Source organism: Terrapene carolina, unplaced genomic scaffold (assembly GCF_002925995.2).
Source record: "Terrapene carolina triunguis isolate 2854851 unplaced genomic scaffold, T_m_triunguis-2.0 Scaffold96, whole genome shotgun sequence".
Lineage (NCBI taxonomy): Eukaryota > Metazoa > Chordata > Testudines > Emydidae > Terrapene > Terrapene triunguis.
In genome coordinates, this window is record NW_020664447.1 from 20827567 (window position 1) to 20850549 (window position 22983).

A 22983-nucleotide genomic window follows, 5' to 3' on the forward strand; every position below is an offset into this window, starting at 1 on the left:
CAGAGAAGAGCAACAAGAATGATTAAAGGTCTTGAGAACATGACCTATGAAGGAAGGCTGAAAGAATTGGGTTTGTTTAGTTTGGAAAAGAGAAGACTGAGAGGGGACATGATAGCAGTTTTCAGGTATCTAAAAGGGTGACATAAGGAGGAGGGAGAAAACTTGTTCATCTTAGCCTCTAAGGATAGAACAAGAAGCAATGGGCTTAAACTGCAGCAACTGAGGTTTAGGCTGGACATTAGGAAAAAGTTCCTAACTGTCAGGGTGGTTAAACACTGGAATAAACTGTCTAGGGAGGTTGTGGAATCGCCATCTCTGGAGATATTTAAGAGTAGGTTAGATAAATGTCTATCAGGGATGGTCTAGACAGTATTTGGTCCTGCCTTGAGGGCAGGGGACTGGACTGGATGACCTCTCAAGGTCCCTTCCAGCTTAGAATCTATGAATCTATGAATACCAGAGCAATTCATTTTAGCAGTAACCAAGAAACTAATCCATACAGAAGACAAATTGAGAAAATAATTACACTGAACATGGGAAACTGCTGGAATTTTCAAATATACTAGGGTACTGAGCTGCTTCTGATGCATATCAGAAGATGCTTCTACATTATCTCTGATACATTTCCGTAGGAATCTTACTGCCCTTTTATTTTTATTTTTTAAACTTTAATTCTCTCCAAAACATTATCCCCAGGCCACTGGTAATTCTGCATCTAAACCTTCCAAGGGTCCAAACTGGCAAGGTGATGAGGACCATCAGATCCAATTAATGTCAGTGAGAGATAAATATGCTCAAGAACTCAGAGAATCAGGTACCAAGTGTGGTAGAGGTTCAGCCCTGTGAAGAGGTTCATCAAAAGGCCTATGCACCATTTACAGCACTTCATCCAAGTTCCAGAGCATACTGAGGAAAGAAATTTTTGCTATAGTTTTTGCACGTGCACACACACAGAGCTTCCTTCGTTTCTTGTCTCACACTTTAGCGCTACAAAATGACCCAATATCTGATGCCATACCACAATCTGTGTGCAGCAATCCTTCCAATCCTTTTGCCTAGAGCAGCGGTTCTCAAACTGTGGGTTAGGACCCCAAAGTGGGTCATGACCCCATCTTAATGGGGTCATCGCAGCTGATGTTAGACTTCCTGGGGCCCAGGGCCAGGGCCCAAGCCAGAGCCCCACCGCCCAAGGCCCAAGACCGAGGGCTTCAGCCCTGAGTGGCAGGGCTCAGGTTACAGGCCCCGCCGCCGGAGGCTGAAGCCCTTGGGCTTGGGCTTTGGCCCCCCAACCCGGGGTGAGGGGGTTTGGGAAGGCTCAGTCTTCGGTCCCCCCTCCTAGGGTCGTGTAGTAATTTTTGTTGTCAGAAGAGGGCGATGGTGCAATGAAGTTTGAGAGCCCCTGGCCTAGAGAAACACCAGCAATGCTGGATGTTATCGGTTTTATGCTGATTTCCTGTAAGCTACATACCTCCTTCCCTTAATACAGTGACTGCACTTAGAATGCCACAACCCACTGCTTCACTTCATGTGCATTAAGCACACTGCTGCTAAATCCCTTATTTGAAGGTCTTAGAGGAAATTCAGGCTTATTAGGAGAACACATAGGAGAAGAGGCCTAAGAAAAAACAAGTCTCAACCAAAAAGCATCTTACCAAATTATATGGATTTCTATGACGAAAGAGATACATAAGTTTCTGGAATACAGACACAGGATGCCTATCATTTCCCAAAGAAAGATTCCTGGTTGTTGTTGCAAAGCTGAACAAGCTATACCTGAAAAATAATCATGGTACACCATTGTCTAGCTCAAGAGATCACCAGAGCCGTAGGGCATACTGAGACTAAACAAGGCCCTAAATCACTCTCTTATGTGGACCAGGTGGCAGCAAATGTATCTGCCTACCAAATATTGAACACTATTTGAGCAGAGCAGTCAGGGAGTCCCAGTTATGGAGAAAGGGGAAATGTCACTTGAAACTTTTTATCTAGAAGAGAGGAAGCAAAACTCATATTCTGAACTGTTTAGGGCGAACCAGTGAGAAATATCCTTCAGTACAGCACACTAAAGGATTCCAGAGTCAGGCAGGACTTGTGTCCACATATTCATTATATTACTACCAATGACTAAGGTCAAGATATTTCTGGTATAAAGGAACAAGCAGCATTACCAAGAAAATGGAAAGTGGCATCTGAAAAAGAAAGATCCGGCAATATTTTTGCAGTGGGGCATTCGTAACAGAATGCTACAATGCAGACTTCCAAGAGTCCACTAGAGGAATGTGCAATACCAGCCAGCTGGAGCAGTAATTTGTGCAACTATGTCCATAGAAACTGTGAGGCTTGACTGCTGCTAAACTCTAACAGACTGGATATTCACTTCACTGACAGCAAATTCCATGGTGCTAAACAAAACAAAAAGAAATCCCTGCATATATAAATTAAATATCTTCCAATAAAAGATTTTACAGAGTCCTACACAATACGCAAAATCCTGGGAAAGCAATCTGTTGAGCAGATTTAGGCCTCTTCCTGACCTCACAGCCCCGCAGCAGTAAATATAAAATCTAATGAAGAGTAATCTTTCATACCTGATGAATCTCTTGCCATCCATTTTCGTCTTTGCAGCTGACTGTAGCATGTTCATGAAGTAAAAGTTCACAACAATAAGGGTCTCCTCCTACTACAGCGGTGTGGTATAGTGGTGTCAATCCACAGCTGTCCTTGTAGTTAGGAGATGCTCCAAGCTCTAAAACGGTCTACAAGTAATTATAAATGGTGAACATGTCTGAGCAAATAACTGAAGGACTCTCTGTATATTGAACGTCCTTTCCAAAGTATTGTTTAGTAGGAGGCATTTTTTGTTACTGTTTATACAAGCTGGCTGAATGGGCTGCAGTACAGACAGCCTCAGAAGAGCTATGGCACAGTGCCAAAGGCCCATGGTAATTCAGGCAGTTGGTGCACTATGTGAAGTCCTAGCTTTGGTTCTCAGAGAATCTGCAGGTGCTCCAGCAACAGAATGAGTAGCAAAGACTGCCCACTATCCATCCTGTTATTGAGTTGAAAAATTGGGTGTTTTAATAAAGTTGTGGCTTTTGGCCACTCTTCAATTGCAGTGCGCCTTAATGTTGTGTAATTTGAAATCCTGTCCAGAAGGAAGTAATGGAATTTCATAAACACAAGATTTCATCTAGAATGTCAAAATAATCAACAATACCTGTTAGAGCAGGAAGAAAAAACAAAAGGGGCCAGTATTAAAAAGATAAAATGTATAATCCATGCTATTGGCATTCACTTTCAAAGACAGATAAACAGCAATAACACTACTCCCACTTCCTGCAGACAGATCTTCCACCACTTATCAGTGCACAAGGTTAAGGCCATGTCTACACTACCACTTATGTCAGCAAAATTTTATATCACTCGGGGTGAAAAAACCACATCCCTGAGCAACATAAGTTTCACCAGCATAAGTGGTAGTGTGCACAGAGCTATGTCAGTGGGAGAGCTTCTCCTGCCAACAAAGCTACCACCACTCATTGAGGGTGGTTAAATTATATCGACCGGAGAGCTCTCTCCCATCGGCATAGAGCAGTTACACAAGAGATCTTACAGTGGCCCAACTGCATTGGTACAGCTGTGCCACTTTAAGGTCTCTAGTGTAAACATAAAGTCTGTTTCACCATCACTTCTGAAACATAAGCTTCTGAAATGAAAGGGCCCTTTGTTGAATGCAAATCCTGAAAGTCAAAAGCCTAGGGGTAAATACTTAAGCAAACACAAATTAAAAGATCCATTAAGGACAATATGATAATTAACTCCAACGCATTTTCCTTTATATATTGTTCTGTATAAAATAATGTATAATTTGGCTCTGAAAGAATTTACCTTGAGGGTTACTTGGTTCTTGGCTCTAGCTGCTTTGTGCAGAGCTGTCATTCCATCTTTGGCTCTGAAATCTAAATGTGCCCCTCCATTTTTCAGAGCTTTGATTACTTCTACAGTATTATCATGCTGAGCTGCCAAAGTTAGAGGAGTTTCTAAAGACAAAAAGAATATAATGTGTGAGAAAAATACAAGCAACTTTAACCAAAAAAAGTATTTACAAATATTTCAAAAATATTTTGTTAGCTTTTAAGTATAAAACATATAAAACACTGCCCTAAAAATATCATAAACTATTAACTTACCCCCTTCACATATTGGAACTATATGTTTTGCTAAGACCGGGACTTTAAAGGGCAATAGATTCAGCAGGTAGAATTTGGTTTTGTTTATACAGTAAAACCAGGATGCGTACCGCTTTATGCTGTTGATTTCATTAATCTCTTACCTCCACTCTCTAGGTCATGGTAGTTAGGGTCTAGTCCCCGATCCAACATCTTGGTGATTTTTTCCACTGAGAGATGGTGAACATGATCCATAAATTTTCTCAAATTAGCCTGAAACAAAGAGCGGTGACTGAAAAGTCCTCAGATCGTATGAAGAATATTCCAGTTACGACTGAAATCTTCAGCTGGTATAATCACCATAGCTCCATTGACCTTAATAGAACAGTGCCAATTTACACTAGTTGAGGATCTGGCCCTAAAATTGTACTCAATCAGAGCATAGATTCTATGGAATGCAATGGTCAAAATTAAAAACAAGAATATGCTGCTTACAACATTCAGGAAAAAATTACTAGAAGTCCTATTCATAAAGAAATCAGACTGATAAGATGGAGATCATAATTAATCCAACCTGTAAAGGCCTCTAAAGATATGTATGTCAGTATTTATAAAACTGGTGATATATTGAAAACTTGATGGGTTTATATAATTATATAAAGTTCATATAAAACTACTTGTAAATTTATGGCAAAGTCAAACACAGGAGCGCCGCCAGCTTTTCTGCCGCCCTAGGCGGCGGAAGGTCCCGCCACCGAAATACCGCCGCGGTCGCCGCCCCCCAAATTGTAGCGCCCTAGGCGACCGCATAGGTCACCTAATGGGTTGCGCCGGCCCTGGTCAAACATATGAAATATACTGTAAGAAAAATTCTTAAATTGTAGTCACTGGACCACTCACTGTCCATGGACACTTACTGGTGGTCTGCAGACTGCTCAGCTAGTCACCTGAAGCAGATCTCCCCCTAATTTTCCAGGTGCTAAAATACATACTTTTCTAAATATTACTTTTCCACTTAAGCAATTGCTTTAGTTGTTGCAAGGATGCTTCACGTTGTCCAGTCAGTTGTGGGAGGGGAGACATCCACGAGACAACTTCTGTTTAGATGTGGTCTACATGAAAAAGTCTGAGAAGCCCTGGTGTATTGTATATAAAATCCAAGTCCTGCAGGCTTTTCTCATATAAGCAGTTCCTTGACTTCAGTGGGACTATTCACATGAACAGAGATCTGCAAGATCAATGCTAGAACTATCCAGGCTGCACTCTGTATGTATTTTTTAGACTGCCATTAGAATCAAAGGATTCTAATCAGAGGGTCATTGTGCATCTGACTTAGTACTTTCAGAAAATGGATGCTCTCCCTTATCACCAGCAAATTGGACATACCTTTGTATGAAGCTTGGCCAGCTGTTTTTCATCAAGATTTAATTGCTTATACACTCTCTTCTTGTACCGAAACTGATAGGGAAACAAATAGATTAAGTCAAAATTTCATATTTTATTTAATAGTGAAAAAGATCTGAAATTATCAGAATGTGGCATCTGTTAACAGTAATGTAGATTTGGGCAAACTTAAAAAAAGGGGCTTGGGACTACAGTTTAAATAAACAAACCCCAAGATGTTAGAATGCTTGGAACAATACTATTGAAATTCTACAATCCTTATAAGCCAAATTCATACCTGGTATAAGCATAGAGAAATCAATGAAATTACATGAGGAACGAGTTTGGCCCCTTGAATTTACACTAATGAACTGGAAATACCATGTGAAGAGCTTTCCCTAAAGACATTTCAGCACTTTCACTTCCAGCACAGACAGAAAAAGGAACTGCAGAGGCATGTGAAAATTTAAAACATGTATTTTAAAAAAAAAAAAAACAGCAGAACATTTATGAATCTCAGAAATAGGACTCATTCCTGAAAATCCCTACTCATAGGAGTAGTCCTGTGGATGTTAATGGCACATCTGCTGTGAATAAGGATTACTCATGGGCATAAATGTGGGGAGGGATAACTCAGTGGTTTGAGCATTGGCCTGCTAAACCCAGGATTGTGAGTTCAATCCTTGAGGGGGTCATTTAGGGAACTGGGGTAAAAATCTGTCTGGGGATTGGTCCTGCTTTGAGCAGGGGGTTGGACTAGATGACCTCCTGAGGTCCCTTCCAACCCTGATATTCTATGATACTATAAAGGTTACAGCTGAGGCTAGTTCTTATTTCATTTTATTATTTATTATTTTATTCTGACTAGTTAGCCTATTGCTAGAGCAGACAGAGAAGCTGAAAATTCATGGGGTCATCATTACACCATGATATTTATTTACCACTGATCTAGCACACCACAATTTACAGTTCATTAGAATGCTAAATGGCTCTTCTGTGATTAATTGGCTTTCATGTAAAATGTATTTTTAAACACAGATTTCACCCCCACCTCTCTTCTCACAGGGTTAGATGGTGGAATTTATGACACCTCCCTGTGAAGGGGCAGTGTGGAGCTGCAGTGCCCCAGGAAGGAGTGCTGGGGAGAGTGTGCTCCTTGCTCATTGTGATGCATAATCTACTCCATCCTATGAATGAAGTAGACTGTTTGCTCTGGTCTGCTGGCCCCACCCTGTACACCAGTGCAGGAGGGTTGAGCCATGACCCAGGCAGAGTGTGCCCAAGAACAATAAGCTTTTGCATGACTGTGCAATGTTGGGGAAGCTTCTTGTGTGTCACTACACAAAGTCCCTTCACTATCAGGTCCATAATCTTTCTTGATTATGTCTGAAGTTCAAAGCCCCCTCTCCCCTTTTTTAAATATTAGCTTTTTGTGGTATTTCAGTCTCTTTGTGTTCATTAAGATTCTACTGTAACTACTGTTCATGCTCTCAACATGCTACAATTTTCTCTGAACTGGTAATTACATGTTGTGAACAGAGACAAAAATAGATCTTTGTTTACTAGGTAGAATTCAAAGAGTGCTATGTATTTTTTGGATAGGGCCTGAATATCAGCTTTTCAGGCAGAACGCTTCTATCCTTTACATGCCACGTACTTGAATTCTGCAGAGAAAAAGGACCCTTTCCCCATTTACTGCACATAGAGGAATTCTGCTGGCAAGTCCTGTACAGTTAAAACAGTACTGTAACAAGTACACTGGGGAAAAAAGTAGACTTAAATATAGTGATTATTACTTTGTTCAGGGTTATAGCAGAAACATCAGTGACTGACCCTCAGAATTCAACTGGGAGAGTAAGTAGGGCTCTCACTTCCATTAGTTTTACACCAGTGTAAATCTATTGATGTCAGACCTAAAAATTCCACTTATTTTTCCTGTCTACTATAGTTTTTTGGCCTTTCCTCAAGAGAAAGTTGAGCAATTACTGACTCAATGTAGGAAGTATTACATATAAAATCAGAGAGTAATTTGTGTGAGTTAGGGAATAGCCTTAATATAAAAACATTTCAAGATACAGCAATCTCCTATTTCCCTAATTTTACTCAAAATTTAGATTACTCATACTAAGGGCTTGTCTGAGCAGTGGGATAATGCACACTACTGGCGAGGGTGAGAGGGTGATTTCTAAAACACTCTGATGTGTAGTGCCATAATTGGTCCATGTAGAGCCTGCTAGTGTCCACTAAAGGTTCCCTAGGGCAGTGTTTTCCAAATGGTGGGTCCCAATCTGGGAGTAGTGACCTGGCGCACTCAGGTTTGTCCCATATGCCAGGTTGCAATACCCACACCTCGGAGCCAAGCCAGCACCACAGGACAGGAGCTGGGTATGTGCAGTCACTGCAGGGTAAGTGTAGGGCGTCCTCCCTCTCCAATCCCACTCCAACCCCCTCGTTCCCAGGTTCTCCCTTCCACATTAGGCCCATGATTCTCTAGAACCTTCCTGTAACCCTCTGGTGGATCGGGACCCACCATATAGGAAACATTGCACTAGGAAACTTTTAACGTGAACCAGCAGGGTCTACATGGACCAATTAATGTGGATTCTGGATTTCACATGGCCCTTGCTATATGGTGTGCTACACAGTTATTTTTTCAACTAAAAATCCCAGTGTATCAATAATGAGCAAAGTAGGTGAGGCAATGGGTTACTTGTTTTTTCATCTGGGAGACACCATCAGCCCTTCCAGAGGGTGACAGGATTTATATAGTCTCTTTTCCCAGCATGTCTTGCTTTAGCTCAATACTACACCTGGCTGTCCAGGAATGACATTTCCCAACGGCTAAGGGGAAAGAAGTGTTCCAGCATGCCCTACAACTGGAACTGCAGTCTGGTCCTTAAAGCATAGTTTAGCACCTTAGATTTCTCCACCAAATCATAAAGTGTTACCCTGAAATGTCTTTCTGTCCATCAGTGATCATGACTCCTGTTCTACTGGTATGTCTCCTGAGGAAAATCCTGGAACAGAGTAGTGCTGGCCCCACAGGTTTCTAGCATTAAAGGGCTGGTACATCCCACCACAGAAAATCATTGGGCCTGATCCGGTAACCTTTATGTGAGTAATGCATAAAATACCCCCACTGAAACAAACAGCATTACTTGTGTGAGCAAGGCTTCAAGATCAGCCCTTCGATCACTACTTCCTGAGCGCAATTCACATCCATTTAGAAATCTCAAATAAGACTTACTATATATACATATCGTACCGTAAATAAAAATGTTTCAGATAGTAAAGCTTTAAAATGATTACAGTTGTATTAAAATACCTCTAAGGAGGGAACACCTTTATTCACTGGTTGTGGATATTCCCTAAGGAGTCGTTCCTCATCCAAAAATTTCCCATCTCTCCCGTTGCTGGCAGGCTGAAACAGCCCATAATTCAGGACATCTTTCAAACTCTGATTCAAAGTGCATAAAATTCGTTGTTTTGCTACCCACACTGAAGCTTCAGGATTAAATCTAATGCATTTCTGTAAAGCCAAACAAAATAACATGTTACAAAACTTATGAGAGATTTATAAAGATCATTCTAAAGTAACAAAAAGCCATGTAAGTAATATTGTGAGAGCTTGCAAAGAGTGCACAGAAATTAAATACAAATGCAATATAATATACACTTGCATATAAAGCAGAAAATTTTGCTCAGCCACAAGGCAAAATATTCCACAATACTTGGTATCTTTCATTTTCATGTTCACAATACCTTACCAAACTTTTTCTAAACAAAGAGGAAGAGAAGAAAGCATATAACTTGAGCTCAAAATGAATGAGATCAGCTATAACAAATTAAACAAATAATCTGGTACTGTCTGCATTTCCCTGCACAAGAAGCTGAAAATCTACATTTAATTAAATTCTAAGACAAAGAACTGCATTAACAAGGAGATTGGATTTCAGACATCTGTTCCTTAACAACATCAAACACAGAGGTGCTATAAAAACTCAGGGCATCCTGAGTTCTTTCTCAGACTTTAGAAATCATATCTTCTTTCATAGATCATGTGTTAGTACGCTGCATCTCTTGGTACAACCCAGGGAAGGCAGGCTAATGGGACTTCAAGCACTCTTTTGATTTTGATTTGGTTTGGTGACCCGGGTAGCCTTCAGCATAATTTAGGTTTAAATTACAGCAGCTTGTCCTCAGCTGCCTTTATGTGGCAGCAGTGATATGTACAGTGGGCCCGTCCGCTTGCCTTGATATGCCCCTCCCTCCTCCTACACTGGGACTTGCGAAGAGCATGGCATAGGGCTGCTATGTCAGTCTCTCTCCTGGCCAGTTAAAGACTGTTTTGGTCCCCTTATATTTCCCCAGCACCATACAGGGGCTGTTCTGGAGGCCCAGGGAAGTACCCCCACCCCCAATAATATTTCAAATACAAGAAAAAAAATCAAAATGCACATAGCAGCCTTAACTGTGACCACAACAATATGAACTCAGCTTTTCACTACATGTCATTAATTTCTGTTTAGGTCATTTCTGAAGATCTCTATGTTCTTAACAATTATATTCTTCAACGTACATTTCTATATGTAGATAATAAGAATGGAACAGTACAGAAAAATACAAATTGACACCTTGCAGGAAAAGGAAATTGCTTTTTTTAATCTGATGTATCAACTTAATTTACAGCTTTCTATAGTACTCATCTTTGCAGCATCTGTAAGTTACGTATTTTGTAAATTCTCTGGAGATAAATCACTCATGTAAAAAACTGATCACTATGGATTTATTAATGATAAACATGTCAATACTTGACAAGATACCATGCAGTTCTGAAAGTGTGCACCTCTGATTTCATGTATTTAACCAAATCATTCAAATGTCTAAATCAAGTGCAAAATTTACCACTTTATGGGTTTATGTGGCGATGCTTTTTTTCTAAATCAGTTTCTCCATTTGGGGGAAATATTCCCATCAGTGAAAAACATTCTTAGATCCTGAGAGGCATGAAGGACTTCCAATTCTCCATTAATTTCACTGGGCATTGCAGGTGCTCAGCTGGTCATCAGCATATCTCAAGATTTTGCCCTATAGAAATAGGAGTTACTAGCAGTGTCTGGCCCTGTATATTATTTGTGTGGCAAGCTGACCTGCTCACAAACCGCAATTTAGGGGATTGCAATGAATGTTTGGCTCTGATTCTGCCAATTATTCCACAAATTAAAGATCAGTTGACACTGATAATTAGGTATCCTCTATTCATCCTTGTTGCCTGGCAAGAAACATTATAGCTAAGCTGCCATGATAGCATCACACAATCACCCATTTGCTGAAGGAATATGGACGGCTTATGAATACTGGCTTAAATCCAACTCTACTATGCTGTTTTTCACACGTGGTTCATTGGGAATCACATCTCAGTTTGTTTCTCTTTGCAATTGGTACAAACAGCAGTTTTTTGAGACGTGCTTCAAATACTTACCCGGGCTACTGTTAGGATACATACAGAAATTATAGGGGTCAGGGAACGTGGGGGGGCAAGGAGAGAGAATATTGTGCTCGGGAGAATAGTGGGAGGAGAGAAGGAGAAGAAGGGATGTGGTGGGCGAACTATACTGTTGTCCCTTTTTGGGGTCTCTCTGAGTGCATCCACCACAGGTATCATGCCTCAGGCCTTTACCTCTAGTGGAGTGGAATTCCACATTTTGCCCACTCTCAACTCAGGACCTGGGTTACAGCCCCCTGGTACCAACCACGACTAATTCAGCAGGTCCATCTGGGACTGAACCCTGCAAGGGTTTCTCCTTTGGAGTCTGTGACAGCATACGTTTACAGTGATACAGTAACAGCCTCTTCAAAACAAAGCATGATTTATTTTGACTAATGGTATACAGCGCTTAGAGAAGTAGATTTAAAACAGAAGCCTGCATCCATATTCACTTACCTAAATGCTACCTCAATCCATAGCTCAGGCAGGTGTGGCTTATTCCCCATTTCTGAGTTGGGAGGAACACCCCCACACTGTTTACAGCCTTCTCCCTCTGTCTCTGAGTGTCTCAGTCAGACTGACACATTCTGATCTGCCTTTCTCAGCTCACCCACCAAAAACCATCCTTTTCTAGGGTCTTTTAGGGCTTACATCCTCTTCTGATCTCAGGCTTATCCTAGATGGAGCTAGCTCGGTGAATTCTCCCACCAACTGATAGCCCAGTCACTGTTATCTTAACTCCTTTGAAGCTACTTATGTGAGGCGAGTTATCTCTGTCATCGTGCCACCCTTCTTGCTAGGTTCTGTAACAACCTCCTTATAGGCTCCTTTGCTTTAGCTCTATACATTCAGTCAGGCAGCATACAAAATTGAACAGGGAAACTGAGTCACACATAATATTTGTAAAAGATATTACAGATATTTTCCTAGATTGTCACAGGGGTCCTGGAAGGCAGACTCCAGGAGACAGGCTGCTCTCTCTCTAATCTTTCTGTTGGTGAGTTCCTCCTCTCCGACCGTCAACTTATTTCTTTCAGCATCATTCGTCAGCCACACCCACCCCCCAACCCTGTCACTCAGCTTTTCCCTGACCTCCAGTCCATCAGCTCTGATGGCTTCTCACTGCTCTCAGTCCTCTTCTCTCTGCCCTCTCTTCCCTTTCTTTCATCAATATGATTGTTGATTCTCTCCATGCGTGACTTTTTTGTCCCTCTGTCCCATTTCAAGGTCTCCCCTATCATCCCCCAGATCTGGCTCCTCCTCCAACATCCACTTCCTCAGCTCCTGCTCTCACAGGGCAGAGCACATCTGGAAGAAATTTCGTGACTAGTCCAACTTTCTCCACTACAAATTCATTCTCTCCACGTTCTGTTCTACCATTTTCCTTGCTGAACAACTCTTACTTCTCCCACAGAAACCCATATCTGCAATCCCAGTCACCTATATGCCATTTCTGACTTACTTCTCAACCCTCCCCTCCTCCTGACTCCACTGCTCTCTCTGCACAGGATCTCACAGATTTCTTCCAAGAGAAAATTGACAAAATACATCTCCCTTCCCTCTTGGCTTGCCTTCCTTTCCTCCTTCCCCTCCTATTACTCTCTCCTCCTTCTTCCCTGGTCACAAACACAGAAATGTATCAGCTTCTCTCTTTCTCTAACCCCTTCACTTGCCCTGGTAACCCCATCCCATTCCTTGCACCCGGCCGCATCCCCTCAGTTATTCTTCTCCTTAACCTCTCACTCTTCTCTGACTTTCCCCCCTCATAATACAAGCATGCTTTTGTCTCTTCCTTCTTTAAAAAAAACCCACACCATTATTTACCCTAATTGCCTCTCCAACTACTGCCCTCATCTCTCTTCTCCCTCTCATCTCTCAAATCATTGAACATTCTGTTTCTAATTGTTGTCTGGAGTTCTTTTCCTCCGATTCCATTCTAGACCCTCTCCAATCAATTTTCTGTCCCTTGCTCCCCACTGAATCCACTCTTGCCAAAGTCTCTAATGACCCTTCCTAGCCAGAGCTCAGAACCACTACTCCATCGTCACCCTCTTTGACCTTTCAACCACCTTCATTGCCACTGACCATGCTCTTCTTCATTCTCCCTTGACTTCTGTAACTCTGTCCTCTCCTGGTTCTCATCTGACCTCTCTAATCACTCCTTCAGCATGTCTTTGGAAGATCCTCCTTATCCCCTCTCCAGCTTTCTGTGGTGGTTCCACAGGACTCTGTCCTTGGTCCCTTTCTCTTTTCCCTCTACACTTTATCTCTCCGTAATCTCATCTGTAAACACATATTCAACTACCATCTCTATGCTGCTGACTCACCGGCCTGCCTAGTCCACTGCTTCAACTATATCAATCCCTCCACTAGCTCCTTCTTCTCTAATCCTATCAAATTTAAGCTTCTTGTCTTCACTTTCAAGGCACTTCCTGGCCTATCCTCCTCTATAATTTCTCAGTCAGTATCAAAATATCAACTCTGGCCACCACTCAGCCTCTGGTGCCAGCCTCTATTGGCCACTTGTTACATTTTCAAATGAGCAATTCTGTGCTTTCTCCGATGCTGCCCTTCATGCTTGGGAACATCTACAAAGCTATCTCATTATCCTCCTTCAAACTTTCCTCTGCTATGATGCCTACAAAAAACTTGACAATGGTTAAGCCACTGGTGTGCTGAGACCACTGCCTATCATGCTGACTAATATTGTCTCCTTGCTTCCTTGCACTCCCTTATCTGTCTGTATTCATTGTTGTTTCATATTATACTTAGGATTGTAAGCTCTTTAGAGACGGGACCATCTTTTTGTCCTCTGTTTGTACAGCACCTGACATAGTGGGGTCCTGGTCTGTGACTGGGTGTCCTATGCACTATGGTAAATACAAATAATAAATAATACCAAGAAGATGACGAAGATGAAGTGAAGGAAGAAAATGGAGACAGAAGGTGGATGGCGGGTGAGATGATAAAAGGCAAGGAGGGGAAAGTGGGGTCAGTTGAAGGCGAAGGAGGCAGGACTGATGGAAAGGAAGATGGGGAGGGCAGAAAATAGCATCTCCCACAATATACAGGTTGGGCGAGGGTAAGTGGACCCCCCATCTGAGCAGCCATTGGGGAGACATGTTTATCCATGTCCATTTAAGGTTGAATTGCCCAAAATGATCACACAGAAATGGAGGGAAGTTGAATTTCCCCCAAACACAGACTGTAGGCATCAGTTGAGTACTGATAAATTCTTTTCTGGAAACCAGTCCAGCTCACCTACATGTTAGTATTGTTGAAGATAGATGTTAGACTTGTAAAGATGTGTTTAGTCTCTATGAAGTGACTGCAAGTTGCTCTATGTATTAATCTTACATGTAATGTCTGTATCCCATGCTATAAGGTAACATGGAAGCTTTATAACTATACAAATGCCTGCTCTGAATTTGTAACCCAGGCAGAAAGAATGGTTCTCCTGCTCATCAAGAAAGACTATCAAAAGTAAGTGGGCCATTGTGAAACATCACAATATGAAGACTAAGGGTATGTCTACACTGTCAAGCTTCTTTGCACAAATTGTACCACTTTTATTAAAATGCTGGAATTAAACTGCTGTTGCATGTCCACACTGTGCTCCTTGTGACACTGGAGCGCATTCACATTAGCAGCTCTTGCAATGGCAAAGACAGCAGTGCATTGTGGTAGCTATCCCACTGTGCAACTGGCCACAGGGTGCTTTGGGAAGGGTTTGCAATGCCTCATAGGGCAGGCACAGCGTCACATGATGCAGGTTTCCCAATCCCATAGTTCCATAGGCATCCTACTACATTGCCGGCTGCTTTTCAACTGAAGTGGGGCGGGGGAGGAGAGAAGAGTATGTGACAGGAAGTATGTGGGGTGAGAGAGCAGTGTGTTTTGGGGGACAGAGAGTGTGTCAGCATGCTGTCTTGTAAGTTCAGACAGCGGCAGGAAGCAACCAGTCCTGAGGCAGGGGGAAGAAGAAACCCTGACATAAGCCCCTGCCTCCCTCCCTGGGCGCGCGCTCACACACACACACACACACACACACACACACACACACCTCTATGTTCAACAGCACGAGCATTCCACATTAATGGTTTGTTGTGTGTCCTGGAGCAGATCAGCACAGCACCCAAAGGCTGTCAGAAACAGTGCTTTGAAAGGGGAGGGGCGCATGTCTCCAGGGCAGCTGAGTTCAAAACAATGAGCAGAGCAGTCACTTGAGCCATTATGGGACAGCTCCGGAGGACACTTACAGCACAGAAAGCAATCAAATGTCTATACTGGCAATAGAGCACTGGAGCCTCTGCACAAATAACCTTACGACTCTCGTCGAGGTGTTTTTTTTGCAGCGCTGCAACTGAGCAGTTTCTGTGCACAAAGTGGCTTGGCAGTGTGTCCACGTCTGCAGTTTGAGCGCAAAAAACTGCTTTACTGCGCAGAAACTTGCCAGTGTAGACAAGCCCTGGGTAAATGGCCCTCTCACACCCATGAAGGTGCTACGTACAAGGAAGCTCATCGCATGAGCTTGAATTCTGGAAGAAGGAAATAAAGATAGCTGACATGAAAATTCTTCATCTCTGCTGTATGGTCTCTCACAGGGCTGGAGTTAGGAAACAAAAGTACATATCCCCAGGGCATTCAGTGCTGACAGATTACTACAACTCTGTCATCTTTTGGAGCTATATACTGTAACTCATTTGTGTATATATGTTGCCTGTTTTAACCTGTAAATAACTCTCTCATTTCTTTTTCTTAGTTAATAAATCCTTAGTTAATAATCCTTAGCTAATGGCCATAAGCATGGTCTTCATTGTGAGATTTGAGATACAAATTGAACTGGGGTAAATGACTGGTCTCTTGGGACTAGAAAGAACCTGAATCTTTTGTGATCATTTGTGTATGTCAACTACTGTCACTAAGTCCAGCTTGCATGGGTGGCAAGGTAGACTGGAGTGCTCAAAAGGACAGTCTGTGACTCCATGGTAAGACAGTTATAGTGCTTCAGGAGTTTACATTTGTATACTGGGTTGGTGAAATCTAATTATAGAATGTACAACCAGTTTGGGGAGTCTGCCCTGCTTTTTGATAGTTTGCTCTGAGGTTGGCACTCACGGTCGCAAGCCACTGCAGACAATATGACATGGACCAAGAAAAAAGTGATATATTTATTCATCATAATTTTTAAGTCAATATCAAGATTATAGTTTTTGGAGGGGAGTGACTCATCATTTTGAATTATTGGGACTTGTAATACTGAGACTGAACAATGCCAACTTTGAGTCTACAGAGCAGATCCACGTGTAACCCTTATTCCATGAAGGTAGCTAGTTGATGTCTATGAAGGGCCTTGGTGGTATTGATCTGGTTTTTAGTGTCACCTATTTACTAGCAACTGGATCTGATATAAGCAATTAGTGCTTCCAGTTCTCAATGAGGTTGTGAATACAACCAGCACCACTCTGAATCTAAGAACAATTCCAGGATGGCATATAGCTTACACCAAAAAAAATGAGTGCAATTACTCCTCAACACTTCAAATGTCCTACAACGCTCATTCCCCCAGATCCCTGAGGCCTCAGAATGTGCCCTTGGCATTCCTGCTAGAACATGCACGCTTCAACTAAGATTTTTGACAGTTCTACATTCAAATGGATCCATGTTGGCAGATAGGTGCAGCTAGAAGGTGCAGTAAAACAGGAAATAATTTTAAATAGAAGCAGCGGTTAAAACTCTATGGGGACAGCAAACTGAGTGCTTCTTATAAAATACAGTCTAACACAGAGATCCTAAGCTGAAGTTTCAGGTTATATGAGACCTGCATAAAGCAATTGCAGACCCAAAGTTTCTCTAAACCTAAACAGAGGGACGTCTCAGGAGCAGGAACACTCTCATTCCACCAAAGGCAACTCACTTCAACTCCTTACAGGTGTTAATGGAATTCACTGTCCGAGTTGAACTTTTCTCCTCAACAAGCCAGGCAAAGCTTCTTGGATTGGATCAAAACAAGGAACACCAGACAGCTTATCCTATGGAACCTTTCACAAACCTTTTCTTTCACTTCACTTCACTTCCAGGGGAGTGTGTGTTGGCGGAAGGGACAGCAGGATCAATGCAAAAGACTGCAAACAGTTCTTTGAGCACTACCAGTCTCTGTTCCCTTACCTTCCACAAAATTGTTCTGCTATCTCACTCAGCTCCCACCCCACTTCCCACTCAATATTGCTTTGCTTCAGGAAACGGCAGGGACAATAGGTTGCGAGAGCAGATTTCCATTTTCAGTGAATACTTTGTACTGGAGCAGAGAACTTTGCACTTTAGGTAAGCACTTTACAGTGTTTTTCACACTTCAGTGAAGGGCATACATGAAAGAGGCAAAGAGTGGATTTATTCTTTAAAATATAACACATTATAGGATATATCATTATTTAAACAGAAATCTGTACACATCCCATGGGAAACTGGTGTTATTTCACTGCTTGAACACTGGCAGCAGAAATTATAAAATGATTAAACTAAAAACATAAGAACATATGAACAACCATACTGGGTCAGACCATGTTCCATCTAGCCCAGTATCCTGTCTTCCAAAAGTGGCCAATGCCAGGTGCTTCAGAGGGAATGAACAGAACAGGCGATCATCAAGTGATCCTTCCCCTGTCATCCATTCCCAGCTTCTGGTAAACAGAAGCTAGGGACAATCAGAGCATGGTGTTGCATCCCTGCCCATCCTGGCTAATAGCCATTGATGGACCTATCTTCCATGAACTAATCAATGCTATGGAAAACCCAAGCTGGGTGGAAGAAATTGACTATACACCAGTTCAAGCTTCCTGCTTTTATTTATTGTTGTCTCTCTCATTTGGGGTCTTGATTCTCACATCTTAAAGGGCTGTTTCATACATCTGGGTTTTGAAAGTGTAACGGTTGTTTGTACAGAGGGTTTTTGTTCATGGCATTATTATAGAACAAAAAGCATTTGATTTTATATACTCAATCACTTGTTTAGTGGTAGTATCTTCTAGTAAGGCTATCTCAGGGAAGTGAGAATAATACAGTCTAGGGCAAGTGCATATTTTTTTCCCAGCCAACAAAAAGAAATTTTTCCTGTGCCACCAACATGAGCTCTTTCACTTGACTTGGCTTGTATTATTGCCATATATGACAAGCCTTAACAATTTCGTCAATGCCTGTTCATTTGGTCGATGGAGATGGATTACCTAGGCTAACGGGAGAATCCCTCCTGTCAGTGTAGGTAGTATCTACATTGTAGCATTTTAAGTGTAGACGTTCCATTAGGTCACATCTAAAGTATAGTCCTGTATTGGTATAACTACGTCACGCCGGGATGTGAAAAATCCACACCTCCAAATGATGTAGTTATACTGACTTAACCCCCCCTGTAGACAGCGCTATGTCGATGGGAGAGCGTCTCCCACTGACATGGCTACCACCTCTCAGGAAGGAGGATTAAATACACCGATGGGAGAAGCTCTCCCGTCTGCATAGGAACATCTTCACTTATGTGCTTCAGCAGTGCAGCTGAGCCAATTCAGTGTTTTAAGTGTAGACCTGCCCTTAGTCCAGCTCTACTTGCTAAGATAAAAACATTTGATTTAACAGAAAGAATGGCGTTGGAGAAGTAATATCCACCTTCACAGCAATGACTCATACAGTAAATGATGTAGAAATCAGGGCTGGAAGGGGGTGAGGGAGACTGCACTGGGAATATTATTTTAATTCATGTTCCAGCTATAAATTATTAAACTAATATCTAAAAGAGGACTCCACATGATTTTTGTGAATGATCAAACATCACCTGTTGAAAGGGAGACAGAGTACTACACTCCTCATGCCACTCCTAGGCGCGACTGCAATACAAATAATAAATAATGATAACCATGCAAATATAAACTGCACTCTCAGCAAGTTTGCAGATGACACTAAACTGGGAGGAGTGGTAGATACGCTGGAGGGTAGGGATAGGATACAGCAGGACCTAGACAAATTAGAAGATTGGGCCAAAGATACCAAAAGAAACCTGATGATGTTCAACAAGGACAAGTGCAGAGTCCTGCACTTAGGACGGAAGAATCCCATGCACTGTTACAGACTAGGGACCGAATGGCTAGGAAGCAGTTCTGCAGAAAAGGACCTAGCGGTTACAGTGGACGAAAAGCTGGATACGAGTCAACAGTGTGCCCTTGTTGCCAAGAAGGCTAACGGCATTTTGGGCTGTATAAGTAGGGGCATTGCCAGAAGATCGAGGGACGTGATCATTCCTCTCTATTGGACATTGGTGAGGCCTCATCTGGAGTACTGTGTCCAGTTTTGGGCCCCACACTACAAGAAGGATGTGGAAAAATTGGAGAGAGTCCAGCAGAGGGCAACAAAAATGATTAGGGGACTGGAGCACATGACTTATGAGGAGAGGCTGAGGGAACTGGGATTGTTTAGTCTGCAGAAGAGAAGAATGAGGGGGGATTTGATAGCTGCTTTCAACTACCTGAAAGGGGGTTACAAAGAGGATGGATCTAGACTGTTCTCAGTGGTACCAGATGACAGAACAAGGAGTAATGGTCTCAAGTTGCAGTGGGGGAGGATATTAGGTTGGATATTAGGAAAAACTTTTTCATTAGGAGGAGGATGAAGCACTGGAATGGGTTACCTAGGGAGGTGGTGGAATCTCCTTCCTTAGAGGTTTTTAAGGTCAGGCTTGACAAAGCCCTGGCTGGGATGATTTAGTTGGGTATTGGTCCTGCTTTGAGCAGGGGGCTGGACTAGAAGACCTCCTGAGGTCCCTTCGCACCCTGATATTCTATGATTCTATGATCAGATGTTGGGTAAAATGAGATACTTTACTATTCCAGAACCTTGGCTCCAGGATTGCCACCTTTCTAATTGCTCATAGAATCATAGAATCATAATTGGACCATGAGGCCCCACCCCTTCTCTGCCTCTTCCCCCAATGCCCCGTCCCTGCTCTGCCTCTTTCCTCAAGGCCCCATCTCCTTCTCCACCTCTTCCTCCAAGTCTCTGCCCCTGCTCCCCTTTTCCCCCAAGACCCCGCCTCCATCACTTGCTTCTCTTCCCTCCTCCCATGTCGCTCACTGGATCATCTCCACCTCCCTCCCTCCCCTACCTAGGCTCCCTCTGCTCTGGGAGCATGGGAGATGCTGCAGCCTGACAAGGAGCCTGGCTGCAGGTTGGAGACAGCACTGGCTAAGCAGGGGCTGGCGTAGGTTAATGATCTGGAATCTCCCCTCGCCCTGCAGTATCTGGATTTTTGTATAGTCAGTACATCTGACTGGACACTGCTAGGTCTTCTTTTCGACCAGATTTTTGGTCTAAAATCGGGCACCATGTGCTCTCTATAAAAGCTCTGGAGAGTATTATAGATACTAACTGCCTCTCACATAAGACACATTGTATTCAGACTGCTCTTAATTTATGGCTCAAATAAGTAAGACTTAATATTGCTTTACAGTTCTTTTACATCACAGATTTTCAAACCCTATTCTCTATAAAATAAAGCCAGTTTTCCATGTAAGGAATTTCCTAGGTTCCACTGTGATTATGTTTAACAATGTGGAGCTGCTTCCTATTTAAAATAGTTTCCAATTAACTTTTCCCTTTTCTAAAATAGTTTTCACTTCTCTGTCCATTATCAACCCTCTTTCTAATCTGCAATAACCACTTCCTTCCACAAGGGCTCACCCCAGAACAAATCCTGCTTGCACTCTGTCTTTTCTGCTCCGAGAGACAAGGTGGGTGAGGTAATATCTTCTATTGAATCTATTGTTGGTGAGAGAGACAAGCTTTTGAGCCACACAGAGCTCTTCTTCAGGTCTGGGAAAGGAACTGTCAGTGTTCAACTGCAAAGTTGAACAGATTGTTCATCATAAGTAGTTACCACATATTTTACCCCATATTATACCCACATATTATACCCCTCTGAAACATGTCACATTATAAGGGACCATTCAAGGTAGAGCAGCCCATTAACACTTTTCTGCTTCTGGCTGGCTAATAGATGACTTAAACTCTTTGTTGTCCAGCCTCTCACAACATTTGCAGCACTATTTCAGTATCTCTGGCCTTGTCTTCACATACTGCACTACAGTTGTCAGCGAAGTTAATCAACCTCCCAATGAGGTGCTAATCAGGACTTCCAAACAATGTCTGCTGCTGCCCCTTCACTTAAGAGGGTGCAAACTCTCTCCTCCAACACCACTGGGAAGAGAGGCCTGATCCTACTTGCTTCCCATTCTTTAAAGGTGATCCGCACTCAGGGCTGGCCTTACCATGAGGCGAACTGAGGCGGCCACCTCAGGTGCCAAACTGTGGGGGGGGCACCACTAGGACCCAGAGTGTAGAAAATTGTGTCTGCTGCTGGTCCATATGTATTCTTTCTGCTCTAGATGCACAGAGATGGTGGAGTGCTGGAGGAAGGAGGGCACAAGAGACATAACAGGCAGGCAAGAGAAAAGGTAAGAGAATAAGAGAAAGCAGCAGGAGCTGCAGGGAGAGAGAGGAGGAGGAGCCTCTTATGTACCTCTCTAGCACCCCCAAGAGCTTGAACTAATTAACACCAACTTCTCAGGGAGCTTCCTGTTTCCTGCTGCTTCCCTGAACCCACTTGAGGAGAGCAGGCAGTCAACTGAAGTAGTAGGAGCCAGTTAGGCCCTTAAGATGCTCATATCTTCCCTCACTCAGGCCCTGCTACCAGCCTGCTTATTCGTCCCCTTCAATTGAGTGTTGAGAGCCACTATAGCTGGCAGAGAACAGCAGTCATGAGTGAAAGAAGAAAACACCCCTCTCGGGCAGCATTCAGAAAAAGAAAGAAAACAAAGAAGCTTTTCTACTAAGCAGGAAGGAGCTCCGTTGAGATACATAGACACAAACGTTCACGGTGAGCCTTCCGGCCCCAGTGAGGATGTGAGTGGTGAGGAGATGCCTGATCTTCCAGTTAGTCAGAGTGCAGGTGACCTGGCAGCTACTGCAGCATCCATATCTCCATATCAAATGGATGTAACCATGCACATTCCTGAAGAAAAGTGTAGATCAGAGAAGAGTGTGGTGGAGATGCAAGAAACAGCTGCTGCTGCGTTTAGTTCCTTAAGTCTAGATGATCCAGGACTGTGGACCCACTTGAGCAGTAGCCTGAGGGACTTCCTTGTACTGCATGGGCCATAGCAAGTGAAAAACTTCATGTTCCCCAAAGACAATGAAAATAGAAGTTTCCATCCAACACATTACTGGCGTGAAATCCCCAATGGTGACAAAGGGCAGAGGCCAGGGCTTATATACTCAAAAACCCAGAATGCTGCATACTGTTTTTGCTGTTTTTGTTGCAAACTCTTCCAGTCTAATGTTCCAGCCACATTAGATTTGTAGCGGGGTGGACACCCACTCCTGCCCTGAGGGGCTTAAAACAGCCCTAGGAAAGGGCTGTGGCAGGAGAAAACAGCCCCTGGGCTGACTGGGGGAAGCAGGCAGAGTGGCGGCCACACCCCAAACAGAGCCCAGCTGGCCCCTATATAACAGGCTGGGAGCCAGGAGCTCAGCAGTCTCTCTCTAGCTGTAGAGGCAGACGGGCCTGGCTTCAGGGAGCTAGAGACAGGGTACCTGAGTGGAGCAGGTCTGGGGAAAGGCAGAGGAGCCGGGGCGCTCCAGCCTGGAAAGCCCCAGGCTGCGGCCTAGCATAAGGCTAATAGTTACTGCCAGAGGGGCAGCACCCCAGAGATAGGGGCACTGGGGTCCTGGGAGGGACACGGGGGCCAGCGGTAAGGCGGATCACCGGCCTGCAGAGGGCGCTCCGGAAGCTGGATGAGTTAATTCCCGACAGACCAGCAGGAGGCGCCGCAGGGGTGAGTCCGCACGCTTACAGGGTTCCATGGGAACAAAGGACTGGAAAAATCTGGCTAGAAATCTTGCATG

At 43.2% G+C, this 22983-nt stretch overlaps 1 protein-coding gene across 1 annotated transcript in view; it reads right to left on the minus strand.

The window, feature by feature from the left end:
* Positions 1-22983, minus strand: part of SHANK2 (SH3 and multiple ankyrin repeat domains 2) — a 561458-nt gene that overhangs the window by 529415 nt on the left and 9060 nt on the right. The window contains exons 2-6 of the mRNA XM_029911481.1: positions 8878-9081; positions 5556-5627; positions 4334-4442; positions 3889-4040; positions 2589-2756 (exon numbers count right to left, since the gene is read on the minus strand). Of these exons, the coding sequence (XP_029767341.1) occupies positions 2589-2756; positions 3889-4040; positions 4334-4442; positions 5556-5627; positions 8878-9081 (705 nt within the window). The remainder of the gene's footprint in view (positions 1-2588; positions 2757-3888; positions 4041-4333; positions 4443-5555; positions 5628-8877; positions 9082-22983) is intronic.